At 41.7% G+C, this 16,229-nt stretch overlaps 1 protein-coding gene across 1 annotated transcript in view; it reads left to right on the top strand.

Annotated features, from left to right (window-relative positions):
- LOC128699668 (venom protease-like) overlaps window positions 1-15,035 on the top strand; it is a 77,633-nt gene extending 62,598 nt beyond the window's left edge. The window contains exons 7-10 of the mRNA XM_070099409.1: window positions 1,700-1,860; window positions 3,752-3,844; window positions 4,314-4,465; window positions 8,001-15,035. Coding sequence (XP_069955510.1) covers window positions 1,700-1,860; window positions 3,752-3,844; window positions 4,314-4,465; window positions 8,001-8,159 — 565 coding nt within the window. The 3' untranslated portion in view covers window positions 8,160-15,035. The remainder of the gene's footprint in view (window positions 1-1,699; window positions 1,861-3,751; window positions 3,845-4,313; window positions 4,466-8,000) is intronic.
- The last annotated feature ends 1,194 nt before the right edge of the window (window positions 15,036-16,229 follow it).

The raw sequence follows: 16,229 nt of genomic DNA, 5'->3' as shown, positions 1-16,229 counted from the left end.
ATAATAATATATAATAATAATTTTAAGTAGAAAACACCACTTGATATTCTGAAGGTTATCAGAGGAGACTGTCCAGCTAACACAGGGAAACAAAATTTGGGAATGACCTGTGTAACATTATATATAGGTGGCCGACGCATGTAAATAGTCCCCATGAATCTTGCCCAAGATACATTATCCCAGGTTTGAAAATTTGAAGGTCATCGAATATGGCGTTCTCGAGTCATGCAGAGTTGTTGCAACATGACTCCCGTGATTTGTTGATATATATTACATAGTTTGTGCTCTTTACAATCATTGTTACAGTCATTGTTACAGTCATTGTTACTGTCATTGTTACTGTCATTGTTACTGTCATTGCTCCAGTCATTGTTTCAATCCTCAAAACGTACTTATGGGTGACAAAAGATAACGCTACTGAATCATCTAATTACACACCTCTTATGTCATTTGCTTCAGTTAAATTATTTGAAATTCATTTATTGGATGTATTAGAAGGGATGAGGAATTTTGAGTTTAGACAGTTTGTGTTCGGTAAGAGGTTATCTACTGTAGACTTATGTCTGGCGCTGATAGAAACTGATAGACCTGAAATGAAGAGGGCCGGATGGACTTCTTTTTTATACAGATCAATTTTACAGGTTAATAGCTATTATCCAGATCAATTTTACAGATTAATAGCTGTTATCCAGCCTCAGATCATTTCAGCTATGTAACTATGGTATAGAATAGTGTAGTAGCACACTGCTGGTGTTCCCACTATGTAACTATCATATAGAATAATGTAGCAGCACGCTAGTGATGTATCCAGATTGGCAAATATAAATGCAGTGATACCTCGCATATTCGGCCTGCCATTATCTGAACCTCGCCAATATCCGATCAGGCCCTAGGAAAGGGCAAAATTCTAAAATTATTACCGAAACATCCGAACAGCTGTTCGGATGCGACAGAAGTGTGAATCAAACTTGGCGCGCACTTTAGTGTACTGATTGGCCACTAGGAGCCGCGCTCTTCGCCTTTAATCATTATTACAACTGTGTCTGGTCCTAGTTATCTTGTGTATGGCACCAAAGACGGCTAGGAATGTGCTTACTCTAGAAAAAAAAGAGGGAAATATTGTCGCATGTGGACGCAGGTTGATCCAAGGCTGGGGAAAACTACAGAAGAACGTGCAGGACTGACTGGAGTGTGACGAAGACGACCCTGGTGTGCAATCTGACGGATGCAGAGATTGCAGAATCAGTGTTGCACTCGGAACATTCCGAAAGTGATGACGACGACGACCTAATACCTAAGACCACAACTTCAGCAGCAAGGTCAAGTGTTGAAGCACTTTTGGAGTATTTGGAGCATCCACTGTCCACAGCGATATGGCGGCACGGATGCGTATTTTTTCCCCCTCACGTATCCGGAAACTCCGTGTTTCCGAACCGGTCTCGGCCCATATAGTCCGGATATGAGAGGTATCACTGTATAAACAAGCTTGGCCGAGTGTCAGCCAACTAATACACATAATGGTTATAATCATGATTTTTAAAAAGGTGGACCGACAAGCCAGCGGAAGTCCTCCGTCAGATGACCAAAAGCTCCAACTGCGGGTCATCACATGACTAAGACCTGCCTCAGGAAAAACTTGTTCTGTTTCCTGATAAACATTGTACCTACCTATCTGAGTGTGTGTGTGTATGGTCACCAGGAGAAACGTGCGCCTGGGAGAGTTCAGCTTGACGCGGTCTGACGACGGTGCTGCGCCCCAGGACTTCCTCATCTCGGGTCGTCGTGGTCTTCCATACAACGACATCACCAAGGAAAACGACCTTCTGATTCTGGTCCTGGACCACGACGCTCAGCTCGGTGGTTAGTGTAAGACGGTCTTTTTTATTCACGACGCGCTAAACCCTCGTGGGTCATTATTAAAGTTAGTACTAGGATTGTGCTAAATCCTCGTGGGTCATTGTTAAAATCATTGAGATGCTCTAAACCCTCGTGGGTCATTATTAAGCCACTGAGATGCTCTGAACCCTCGTGGGTCATTATTAAGAAGTAGTAGTAGCAGCAGCAGTAGTAGTAGCAGTAGTAATATTAATGATATATATCTTTATTTCTACAAGTACATGTACAAGGTGTACAGACCATAGCTGACATCAATGACATACTACAATATGCTGAGCATTTCCCACAAATTAGGTCAATTATGTCCCAGGATGCGACCCACATCAGTCAACTAACACCCAGGTACCCATTTTACTGATGGGTGAACACAGACAACCGATGTAAAGAAACACCCATTGTTCCTACCCTCGCCGGGAATCGAACCCCGACATGGCCGTGTGAAGCGAGAGCTTTAGCCACCAGGCCACGGGGTAGAAGTAGAAGTAGTATTAGTAGTAGTAAATCTTAGGGGTTTTACATCGTGAATGTAATACAATACTGACAAGTACATTAATTAGTAAGACACATGTGCCTCAGTTACGTATCTTAATTTGATGTCATCATCTATGACCACTGAAAACATAATATTTAAGGGGTCAGTCCCACAGCTTGAGAAGGAGTTCAGCTTTATATCCTGGACTGATTACATCATCTCTTCATCTCTGCTTCTGCTGCCTCCTCAGAGTTCGACTGAAGAAGCCTACTGTGTAGACGAAACGTTTCGGAATAAAGATACTTAACTGTTGGTTTAGAAAGACACGTAAGCAAACACTATGACATATTTATTAGAAAACGTTTCGGTCCTGGGACCTTGATCACTTCTAAGTGATCAAGGTCCCAGGACCGAAACGTTTTCTAATAAATATGTCATAGTGTTTGCTTACGTGTCTTTCTAAACCAACTTGTCGGTATTTATTACCAAGGTTTATACCATACTTAACTGTTACATATGTGTCTCACTTGTCCATCAAGTTATACATCGCCGGGGAAATGGGAGGTAATCCGTTAGAAAACATCTTATCTCCCTGGCACACCCAACCGTCAGCTAACTACATGAAAACCGCCTATTCTCCTGTATCATACACACATAAAAAAAACAACCTAGACCTCCCCTCGATATCTGTGATTCCCCACAATTCACACTTACACTCATCCAATTGACTATAAACATAGAAATACGTAAAACAATTATTACCTAATGAATCTTAACTAGTCATAAGTTTGCCTGCGATACTCCAGTATAGAAACTATGTATTGTACCAAAACAAAACCATTCACATTGCTAAATTTACGAAGTATAATGCAGTTACTTAGCCTTAATACCAATATGCTCCATAATCTGTACCAATATAGAGTTTTGAATTAATCTTAGTCTGCCCGAAATGCCTAGTCATGCTAGGTGTGATAGTGGCTCTCTCTCTAATTAGTATTTTATAATGTGTAAACCACACAATATCCTATAATATGTAAACCCCGCATTGCAATCTTTATAGAGAATAAACTTGACTTGATTTGAAGGAATTAGACGAGAGATGCGAATCACTGTATCATGATCCGCTTTGATGGGTGCTGCTCCTTTAGCAACAAGCTCATTTAGGCTTAGCAACAAGCTCATTTAGGCTTAGCAACAAGCTAAGAACATAAAGGTACAATACAGTGACTAAATACACAATTATAACACGCACGTTGGAGAAAAACTTATCACGACGTTTCGCTCCTACTTTGACCATTTACTAATCACACTGATTTGTAAATGGTCAAAGTCGGACCTGAAGCTTAGCCACATAATCGAATCTCATTAAGATGTTCTCCACAGGTCTGGTTAGCCCTGTGTGTCTGCCCTTCAACGAGAGGAACAACAATCTGGAGGGTGCGAGGCTGACTGTGGTGGGGTGGGGCAGGACAACAGGTGAGTGTGGGTGACTGTGGTGGGGTGGGGCAGACAACAGGTGAGTGTGGGTGACTGTGGTGGGTGAGGCAGGACAACAGATGAGTGTAGGTGACTGTGGTGGGGTGGGGCAGAACAACAGATGAGTGTGGGTGACTGTAGTGGGGTGGGCAGGGCAACAAGTGAGTGTGGGTGATGGGTGGGGTGGAGCATGGCAACCGGTGGATGACTGGTGGGGTGCGACAGGACAACAGGTGAGTGACTTGTGTTGTGGGGTAGGACAACAAATGGGTGTGGGTGACTGAAGTGTGTTGCTGCACTATTCTGTATGATAGTTACACAGTGGGAACACCAACAGTGCCCTAATACTCTATTCTGTATGATAGTTACACAGTGGGAACACCGGCAGTGTCCTACTACACTATTCTGTATGATAATTATGTATCCATGCCCTTTTAACATTTTTTCTTGCTCCTCTGTGTCCTCCCAGAGAAAGGGCGAGGCTCCGACGTGCCCATGGAGGCAGACGTGCCCCTGGTACCCAGCAACGTCTGCAGGGCCGCCTTCCAGAGGGTACAGAACCGTCCTATGGTGGACCACAGGAATCTGTGTGCTGGCCTCGGGAACCGCGACTCTTGTAGTGTAAGTAGAGGCTGGGTGATGGGCTCTTGATCCAGTGAGCTCCATTGATCTTCCCATTCCTTGGATTAATTCTAAATGCCTTCTGTTTCCCTGTGCTACGTGACCCCTGTGAGTTTAGCGCTTCTACCTGCTTGAGATAAAACAGTGGTGACACATGTTGAAGAATGAGGCTCATGTGCAACATTTGGTAATCTTTATTGAGGAAACGCTTCGCCAGCCAGTGGCTTCATCAGTCCATTACAAAGAAGAATGGTGGAAAAAGAGGAATTTGAGGTAATCAGTCCCTCTAACACAGCAACATCTTGGGATCTTGATACAGGGAATTCTACTACGCCTGCCTAAGCTACAGGCATGACTTACACTAGTGGATATGTCCAATGGTGACTCCACCTCCCGCTGCTTAAACTCGCCTGCATATACTGTACTTTTCTCAAGATTGTTGGACTGAACACTTCCGCTCCAAGCTGAGGGACTGATTACCTCGTTCTCCTTTTCATTTTTCGCCGTTCTTCACTGTATTGTACTGAAGAAGCCACTGATTGGCGAAACATTTCCTCAGTAAAGATTCCCAAATGTTGTACAAGTGTCTCATTCTTCAACCTGATGGTTTTCTAAACTATCTATATTATTACATGGTGAAGTATATTATAGTGGTGATACATGGTGAAGTATATTATAGTGGTGATACATGGTGAAGTATATTATAGTGGTGATACATGGTGAAGTATATTACAGTAATGATACTTAGTGAAATATATTATAGTGATACATGGTGAAGTGTATCCTAGGAGTGATACATGTTGAAGTGTCTAGTGCAGCGATGCCGTCTACCATAAACCTTCCACACACATAACGAACCATTTCGTTCGCAGTTTAGGAAACAAACTGGAAAATTATCTAAATATACAAAATATTCATCAGCCTCTCCCACTATTTTTTCTTAACTTATCTCATTCATCCTTAAAGTTGACGTCTGTATCTAAGGACCATTATTATTATTATTATTATTATTATTATTATTATTATTATTATTATTATTGTTATTATTATTATTATTTTTCAACAAGTTGGCCGTCTCCCACCGAGGCAGGGTGACCCAAAAAAAGAAAGAAAATCCCCCCAAATAAAATACTTTCATCATCATTCAACACTTTCACCTCGCTCACACATAATCACTGTTTTTGCAGAGGTGCTCAGAACACAACAGTTTAGAAGTATATACGTATAAAGATACACAATATATCCCTCCAAACTGCCAATATCCCAAACCCCTCCTTTAGAGTGCAGGCATTGTACTTCCCATTTCCAGGACTCATGTCCAGCTATATAAAAATAACCGGTTTTCCTGAATCCCTTCACTAAATATTACCCTGCTCACACTCCAACAGATCGTCAGGTCCCAAATACCATTCGTCTCCATTCACTCCTATCGAACACGCTCACGCAAAATAAAACTAAGCTCTAAATCCACACAAGTTAAGTTTACAGAGGCTAAGGTACCTTTTTTTTTTCCAAGACCGATATGATATCTGTTCTCTCCGTTATTTTTTGACCCTCTTCCGTGACCCCTCACGATTGTTCCACGCACGATTACAGATAATAGTTTTTGCAGATGAATGGTTCAGAGAACCGACATGTTGATAAATTAGACACATGTGCAACTCTTGGGTATCTTTATCGAGGAAACGTTTCGCCACACAGTGGCTTCATCAGTCCATACGTAGGAGAAACTTGAAGAACAGGAGAAGAATGAGGTAATCAGTCCCTCAACCTTGAGTCGATGTGTTCAGTCCATCAATCTTGAATAGAATACGGCATATCAGCGGAGAAGGAGCTTATAAACCGTATGGCAGGAGAGGTGCAGCAGTCATAGGTCGTGTCACATTTGTTCAATGTGGAAGTAGGTCGTGCCCAAGAATTAGGCAAGCGAAGAAATCCTAAGTATTAAGATCCCAAGAAGTTGCAGTGTCTGGCAGATTTGTAGATGAATGGTTCAGAGAACCGACATGTTGATAAATTAGACTGAACACATCGACTCAAGGTTGAGGGACTGATTACCTCATTCTTCTCCTGTTCTTCAAGTTTCTCCTACGTATGGACTGATGAAGCCACTGTGTGGCGAAACGTTTCCTCGATAAAGATACCCAAGAGTTGCACATGTATCTAATTTATCAACAGATAATAGTAAAACTAACGCGTTTAATCGTTACCTTCATTTATAACGGCCTTTTACTCTTTCACTTACACTCTATTATCATCTCTTAATTTACTTCCCCTCTACGTTTACCCCATTTTCTTGCGTTTCCCTTCTTTGGTAGGTTCCGACAATTCATATTTATTCCTCTATTCTTCCATGCACATTGTCACTCACATTTTCACGCTCTAGCTGTATACATTGATGGCTACATATGTTGAGATGGAATAGGGTATGTGGTTGTTGTTTTTTTTAAGAGTAATACAAATGCATTTGCTATAATCGGCCAGCATTTTCACAGTAGAGTTAAATGCAGTGCTCGTCACTATCATACACATTGCAGCAGTAGCCGCCTCTTCATTTCTTGTTTCTTAAGTCCAAAAAAAAGCGTTACCAGGTATCTAGAAATTTGACTCCCCGCGACTTGTCGCCCTTTGTATACAATAGTCGTGATACATTTCTTGCAAAAACGAAGTCATTTGCTACTGGGTCCCTGGACACGCCAATGTTTAGTTCAATGAACTTACGGACGCATCACTTCAGCTATTCACCACTTTCCAGTCTCCTAAAGGTGTCTGTTTCTTGAACTCTTTCCAGTAATCTCTCAACATCTTCGACACAACTTGCAATAATATGGCTTTAAGCTAAAACGTAAACATTGTTTTCAATCAAACCACAGTTTAGTCACTGAGAATCTTCTTGCCATGAGAAACTACTCTCACATTTCCTAATCGGACTTGCAAGACAAGTACTACACGGACAAATGCCCGACATATTTGAGGACTGCGAGGTTGCTCTATGAGTTTGTCATATCTTAATAAACTGTTTTATTTATCATAACTCATGAGACTGCACTTCCACCATCTACAGTGCTCTGATGCACTAACTCAACTCCTCGAAGAAAGTTGTAGATAAATGGTTCAGAGAACCGACAAGTTGATAAATCATACACATGTGCAGCACTTGGGTATCTTTACTGAGGAAACGTTTTGCCACACAGTGACTTCATCAGTCCAGTATCATTCCTCTTTGTATTGAACAGATGAAGCCACTGTGTGGCGAAACGTTGCCACAATAAAGGAACCCAAGTGTTACACATGTATCTAATTTATAGAAGAAAATTCCACCTTAAATGCTCTCTCAAGATTTTGCAAGAAACTAATTGCACTATCACTTCAGTTTTGCATTCACACTAATTCTTACCTCCACTAATCCCCACCCTCCATGCCCACCCTTACTTGCAACACTTTAAGTCCCGTGGAAGCATAGCTCATGTTTTTAGATATAACAATGATAATAATTAATCACAATCGTAATAATAATAATGGTTTGCTTAACCAGGGTGACAGTGGTGGTCCTCTCAACTACCGTGGCCAGGATGGCAGGTACTACCTGGTAGGTGTTGTGTCCTTTGGTGTTGGTTGCGCCCGTGCTGCCTTCCCCGGGGTCTACACCAGAGTGACCACCTTCCTCGACTGGATCATCACTAATGTCCAGTAGGCCTGGAAACCAACATCCAGTAGGTCTGGAAACCACCAACGTCCAGTAGGCCTGGAAACCACCAACGTCCAGTAGACCTGGAAACCACCGGCGTCCAGTAGGCCTGGAAATCACCAGCGCCCAGTAGGCCTGGAAATCAACATCCAGTAGGCCTGGAAATCAACATCCAGTAGGTCTGGAAACCACCAACATCCAGTATGCCTGGAAACCACCAACGTCTAACAGTCCTTGAAACCACCAACGTCCGGTAGGCTTGGGAACCACCAACGTTCAGTAGTCCTAAAAACCAATATCCAGTAGGCCTGCTAACCACTAACGTCAAATAGTTCTGGAAACCATCTGTCATCGACAAAGATGTAAGAAGGAGGTGAAAGTGTATAAATTAAGGAAGGAGGAAGTTCGGGTGAGCTATAAGCAACTGTTGACAGAAAGGTGGGCTGGTGCAAGTATGAGTAGTGCGGGGGTTGAAGAGGTTTGGAATAGTTTTAAAAATGCAGTATTAGAATGCGGGGCAGAAGTTTGTGGTTATAGGAGGGTGGGTGCAGGAGGAAAGAGGAGTGATTGGTGGAATGATTAAGTAAAGGGTGTGATAAAAGAGAAAAATGTAGCTTATGAGAGGTTTTTACAAAGAAGTGTTATACGAAGAGTAGAGTACATGGAGAGTAAAAGAAAGGTGAAGAGAGAGTGCAGAAGGAGAGCAGATGATAGAGTGGGAGAGGCACTGTCAAGAAATTTTAATGAAAATAAGAAAAAAATTTGGAGCGAGTTAAACAAGTTAAGAAATCCTAGGGAACGAATGGAAATGTCAGTTAAAAACAGAGTAGGGGAGTTAGTAGATGGGGAGATGGAGGTATTGGGTAGATGGCGAGAATATTTTGAGGAACTTTTAAATGTTGACGAAGAAAGGGAGGCGGTAATTTCATGCACTGGCCAGGGAGGTATACCATCTTGTAGGAGTGAAGAAGAGCAGGATGTGAGTGTGGGGGAGGTGCGTGTGGCATTGCGTAGAATGAAAGGGGGTAAAGCAGCTGGAACTGACGGGATCATGACAAATGTTAAAAACAGGGGGGGGGACATAGTGTTGGAGTGGTTGGTATTTTTGTTTAATAAATGTATGAAAGAGGGGAAGGTACCTAGGGATTGGCAGAGAGCATGTATAGTCCCTTTATATAAAGGGAAGGGGGACAAAAGAGATTATAAAAATTATAGAGGAATAAGTTTACTGAGTATACCAGGAAAAATGTACGGTAGGGTTATTATTGAAAGAATTAGAGGTAAGACAGAATGTAGGATTGTGGATGAGCAAGGAGGTTTTAGAGTGGGTAGGGGATGTGTAGATCAAGTGTTTACATCGAAGCATATATGTGAACAGTATTTAGATAAAGATAGGGAAGTTTTTATTGCATTTATGGATTTAGAAAAGGCATATGATAGAGTGGATAGGGAAGCAATGTTGCAGATGTTGCAAGTATATGGAATAGGTGGTAAGTTACTAAATGCTGTAAAGAGCTTTTATGAGGTTAGTGAGGCTCAGGTTAGGGTGTGTAGAAGTGAGGGAGACTACTTCTCGGTAAAAGTAGGTCTTAGACAGGGATGTGTAATGTCACCATGGTTGTTTAATATATTTATAGATGGGGTTGTAAAAGAAGTTAATGCTAGGGTGTTCGGGAGAGGGGTGGGATTAAATTATGGGGAATCAAATACAAAATGGGAATTGACACAGTTACTTTTTGCTGATAATACTGTGCTTATGGGAGATTCTAAAGAAAAATTGCAAAGGTTAGTGGATGAGTTTGAGAATGTGTGTAACGGTAGAAAGTTGAAAGTGAACATAGAAAAGAGTAAGGTGATGAGGGCATCAAATGATTTAGATAAAGAAAAATTGGATATCAAATTGGGGAGGAGTATGGAAGAAGTGAACGTTTTCAGATATTTGGGACTTGACGTGTAAGCAGATGGATTTATGAAGGATGAGGTTAATCATAGAATTGATGAAGGAAAAAAGGCAAGTGGTGCATTGAGGTATATGTGGAGACAAAAAACGTTATCTATGGAGGCACAGAAGGGAAATGTATGAAAGTATAATAGTACCAATGCTCTGATATGGGTGTGAAGCTTGGGTTGTAAATGCTGCAGCGAGGAGGCGGTTGGAGGCAGTGGAGATGCCCTGTTTAAGGGCAATGTGTGGTGTGAATATTATGCAGAAAATTCAGAGTGGTAATTAGGAGAAGGTGTGGAGTTAATAAAATTATTAGTCAGAAGGCTGAAGAGGGGTTGTTGAGGTGGTTTAGTCATTTAGAGAGAATGCATCAAAGTAGAATGACATGGAGAGCGTATAAATCTGTAGGAGAAGGAAGGCGGGGTAGGGGTCGTCCTCGAAAAGGTTGGAGGGAGGGGGTAAAGGAGGTTTTGTGGGCGAAGGGTTTGGACTTCCAGCAAGCGTGCGTGAGCGTGTTAGATAGGAGTGAATGGAGACGAATGGTATTTGGGATCTGACGAGCTGTTGGAGTGTGAGCAGGGTAATATTTAGTGAAGGGATTCAGGGAAACCGGTTTTTATATAGCCGGACTTGAGTCCTGGACTCAAGTCCGGTTATATAAAATAACACTTGCAACATCTGCCACATTGCTTCCCTATCCACTCTATCATATGCCTTTTCTAAATCCATAAATGCAATAAAAACTTCCCTATCTTTATCTAAATACTGTTCACATATATGCATCGATGTAAACACTTGATCTACACATCCCCTACCCACTCTAAAACCTCCTTGCTCATCCGCAATTCTACATTCTGTCTTACCTCTAATTCTTTCAAAAATAACCCTACCGTACACTTTTCCTGGTATACTCTGTAAACTTATTCCTCCATAATTTTTACAATCTCTTTTGTCCCCCTTCCAATCCTTAGGTACCTTCCCCTCTTTCATACATTTATTAAACAAAAATACCAACCACTCCAACACTATATCCCCCCCCTGCTTTTAACATTTCTGTCATGATCTCATCAGTTCCAGCTGCTTTACACTCTTTACAAGGGCTGTATCTGGATGCTGGTTAAGGGCTTTTGAGCTAGTAAATTGGAGGTACCATTTTCCTAGGATCAAACCTGATAACATCCCATTTCTTAGGTATTTTATGTTCCCTACGGCTTAGCGCTTCCAAGTGACTGTATTTCATCTGTTGGTACAGCGCATAATTCCAAATTTTGCCAGAATCCTTCAATTTATGAAGTATCAAATTTGGCGCAGATACCCTTTAAAGTATCGTCTTTCATGTGAGGATGGATGCCAAGAATAATCTCAAGGTTAAAGAGTGAAACTTTTAGGCTGAAGTGGACAACTATTTTGATTACATTTTATAAATAAAAAGGATCGAGAGGCGAACACTGTTTTTGTGATAGTGCACATCTGAAGAGTGCAGATCTTACAATGCTAGTTTAGCTAGGAGTTTATTATTACGAAGCTGTATTGCGCACTCACGTGCTGATTTATGTCCTTAGTGTCTGTCCAGTTCAGTGGAACATCAAACATTTTACAAAATCATTACTTGGGAATATATGGCTTGAAGATGCCAGGCTCTGGATGGTTAATTTTGTTTTGTTCTAGTTCATTAACCAAAGACTTATTTTTGGCTCTCTCCAGTTTAACCTTCGAAAAATTTAGATACAAAGCAGTATACTACTAAACTTACTATGATACTAACTTACTATGATACTAACATTTTTATGCTATAACTACCATGTAACGGTTTATTGTAACCTTTCAGGATCTATAGCCATTGGAACATTGCTTATGCTTTTGAAGTAGCAAAATTTGTAGTAATTGAATCATAACCATAACATGTTTTTCGCATTAGCCGGACGCAGTTTTTTTTTTTAATCACAGAAGTCTTTGACGGTCAACAAATTTGCCAATCTCTCTGACCTTGGCTGCAAGAAGAGGCCTTGAATAAGTTCGCATTGTGTGACGCCCTTACATTATTATTATAATCAAGGGGGAAGCGCTAAACCCGGAGGATTATACAGCGCCTGGGGGGGGGGGGATGTGGAAGGCATTCAGGCTTAATTCGGGGAACTGGAGCACAGATCCAATTCCCTAAATCAAGAGCCCCTCACCAACATCAAGGAACCTTCCTTGAGGGGACGCCCTTACAGCAATAGAAAGAAGCCACCACCAAAATAAAGCATGTACTCTTACATAGGTTGTGGATGTAGCATCTTTATCCTATACGTTTCGGCCCCGGGACCTTGGTCACTCCAAATGTTACAAAATAGCAGAGGCGTCGTAAGGGGGAGGCGGGCGGTCCGCCCCGGGTGACACCATAGAGCCTCTAAAGAAGGTAACACTAATGACCAAAACCATGCTGCAGCAACCTAAGAGAAAAATTCTTCGTTTCTATATAGCCTATTATAGGATTACATAGTACAACTAGGCCTATATAGGGAGAATCATTGATTTTGATGATGTGATAGATGATTTTGCAGGATTAAAGGCAAGGAAATGAAATATCAGATTCTTTGAGATGTTACCTGTGCTCAAGGTTAAATCGGAACTAGTGTTTTTCTTAAATTTTCAAGTTTTTTTTTTCATTGTTGAAGATGAATAAATGTAGGATCTGTTGCCTGTACTCAAAGTGGTATTTGAGTTTGTTTCCTCAGTATTACTACGATTATTTATTTTATGATTAATGAAGTTCGGTTTATGGCCCTTAAACGTTCTTATTGCTAAACATTAGTCACTGGTCATGCAGCAGTGATGTAACTGGAGTTTACTACCCCTATCCCCCCGCCCTTGGATTTCATGGGGGTGACACCAAAGATGTCACCCCGGGTGACACCAGCCCTAGCGATGCCTTTGCAAAATAGAACATGTCACTGATGAAGGTCAGGTGAAGGCTAACGTCAGGTTATCTAAAATAGCCTTGTTACTTGGCAGTAGTAAATCATCGTCTAGCAGTAAATCAGCATGTAGTAGTATATGTGCAAGAGTAATTGAGATGAATAAATAACAAAAAGGCACAATACCGTGACTGGAACGATACACAAATAACCCGCACATAAAAGAGAGAAGCTTCTCTTTTATGTGCGGGTTATTTGTGTATGTAATTGAGATGATGTATTTGGCAGCTCTTAGTTATATGGTGTAAGTACCAACTAGGGATACTTTAATACAGTGGCTCCTATTAGAGTTTGATTCTCTGTAGATCAGTTCTACCTTGTTTGAGTGTATGAGATGTTCTCTCTCTAAATGTGCAAAACACGAGCATTGCTGGTGTAGTCCCGGTTGTACGCATTTCTGTTCTCGGACCCGTGTGGAAAGATTCCTTCATGTTTCTCCCATATAGGTGTTGCTATACCCTCCGCATGGTATAGCGTATACTTCTGCTTCACTGTTGGGTTTGTCACAGGAAACTTTCTACAATCCTGGTGGTCTCTGATGGCAGACGTGGTCATGGTAGCTACGTGGATGTTGCTTCTTGATTATTATCAAAATGAAGCGCTAAATCCATTAGGGTCATACAGTGCTGCAGGGCAGGGGATGTTGCAGGATCATAGTATAGAAAGGTTGGAGAGGATAGAGGTAGAGTTAGAAAGGGCTGTGAGGAGTGCTAAAGGCAGTTTGTTGCTTCATGAAAGGGCCTTTGTGGTGTTGGCTAGCTGCAGTGGGGGCGCTGGAATCTCCAGCGGGTTAGGTACTTTGGTGGGTCGTCCAGTTAAGGTGTCATTTGTAATATTATTATAATCAAGGGGGAAGCGCTAAACCCGGAGGATTATACAGCGCCTGGGGGGGGATATGTGGAAGGCATTCAGGCTTAATTCGGGGAACTGGAGCACAGATCCAATTCCCTAAATCAAGAGCCCCTCACCAACATCAAGGAACCTTCCTTAAGGGGGGTGTCATTTGTAATTTAGTGCAGTGGCGAAGATTATTATATACACTCGGTTAAGTTCTGTAGCGAGTTTTTACTAATAAATATTAACATATTACAGTCGCCTGTTACAGTTTCTAGTGACGTAGTTGATTGTGTACCTTTATTATTAGAGGCAGTCGGATTCGATCCAAGGAATGAGCAGCTCCAATTCTTTGGATCAAGAACCCTTCACCCCCTCCAATTCTCCCTCTGCCATGTATCGCCTTAAAAGCTCTGATACGAGGCTGAGTGACCCCTATGGGTTTGGTGCCTCCCACTAAAATTAATATACTGTTTAGTGAAAAAAATTGCACAATGTTTTTTCTCATTTTTATTATGCCGGTGAGGCTCGGGATCCAAGGGATTGGACCATTCCACCCTCATAATTATTATTATTATAATAAAAAAGAAGCGCTAAGCCACAAGGGCTATACAGCGCTCCCACCCTCATAAGGGTTTAGCACTTCACGCATTATACAGGTAAATATATTTATATTATATAACTTTCATAATTTTTTTATATACATTTCATACATATGTAAAACTTGCCACCAGAGGATTGATTATAAAAAAGAAGCGCTAAACCCACTAGGGTCACGAGATGACAACACGGGGCTATGTAGGTGGCCCGTGCCATGGTGGCTAAAGCTCTCGCACCCCGTGTGATTTACCGCTTCTTTTTTATAATAAAGCTCTCGCTTCACTCGGCGAGGGTCTGGGTTCGATTCCCTTCGAGGGTAGAAACATTGAGCGTGTTTCTTTACACTGGTTGTCTATGTTAACCAGTCAGTAAAATGAGTACCTGGGTGTTAGTCGACTGGTGCGAGTCGCATCCTGGGACAAAACTGACCTAATTTGCCCAAAATGTTCTGCATAACAAGCAGCTGTCTATATAGTAGTACGTCATTGATGTCAGCTAGGACTGTATACCTTGTACTTGTAGTAAATAAAGATATTAGATTATTATTGTAGTCAACACCATGTGTTTCCTCCGTGAGCGCCACCGGATGCTTCAAGTACCCAAGATTTGCCAATATATCCTACGGATATATTGGCAGGTCTGGGGTACTTGAAGAGAAAAAAACGAGAATAAACCACTGTACAGAAGGGATCTTAATCCATGACGAACGAGTCTTAAAACTCCATGCTAGTGCATAAGCCACTTGGTCGTAGGTTCAAGCCCCACCCGTACCGTGGTTTGTTTGCAATCGTATTACGATTTCGCAAGTCAAAAAGGATTATAATCATGACTTGCAGCGCTGCATGAACCTTAAGAGCCATACAGCTCTGCAAGTCACAAAGAATGACTGACACAATCCACAATCTTCAAAGATGCAAATTTAACAAGCAAAAACCCCGGCCGCTCAAGCGAAACATTTTTATTATTAAAACTGGAGACAGCAGCGTGCTGCTGTAAACTAAAAGGAGTATGTGAGAGGGACAGCAGTGATGAATTACACTATTGCAGCACTTGGGTCTCTATTGTAGAAAAGTTTCTCCAACCAGTGGCTTCCTCATTCTGTAACAGACTACCTCAAACTAGGTTTTGGTTCTCGATCTTCATTGATAGAACTTCAACTACATCATTTGTGGTGTTCAGCAACTCCGTGCAGATGAGGCTCTTTGACATACAGGCCAACCCCCCCCCCTTGTTGCCTGTTCTTTCTGTCGCATCTAAAAAGGTTGTAACCACTTATCCATATTTCACTGTCAACGTGATCTTTTGTGCGAGTCTCTGTGAAGGCTGCAAACATTGCATTCGACTCCTCTAGAAGTCCACTGATAAAAGGTATTTTGTTGTTGGTGGATGGCTTAAGATCCTGTATATTGGCAAATATGAACGAGGTTTTATTGTGTGTTTGTTGGGGGGATTTTGTTATTGGCATCAGTGCTGTATAGTCCTTGTGGCTTATTATTATTATTATAATCAAGGGGAAGCGCTAAACCCGGAGGATTATACAGCGCCTGGGGAGGGATGTGGAAGGCATTCAGGCTTAATTCAAGGAACTGGAGCACAGATCCAATTTCCTAAATCAAGAGCCCCTCACCAACATCAAGGAACCTTCCTTGAGGGGCCTTGTGGCTTAGCGCTTCTTTTTTTTTTATTATAATAATATTGGCATCAGTAGTTGTAGTTCTGGAGGGCCATGGGTGGCCA

Source organism: Cherax quadricarinatus, chromosome 67 (genome assembly GCF_038502225.1).
Source record: "Cherax quadricarinatus isolate ZL_2023a chromosome 67, ASM3850222v1, whole genome shotgun sequence".
NCBI lineage: Eukaryota > Metazoa > Arthropoda > Malacostraca > Decapoda > Parastacidae > Cherax > Cherax quadricarinatus.
Note: the sequence above shows the minus strand (reverse complement) of the source record. Positions and strands in the feature narration are given on the sequence as shown.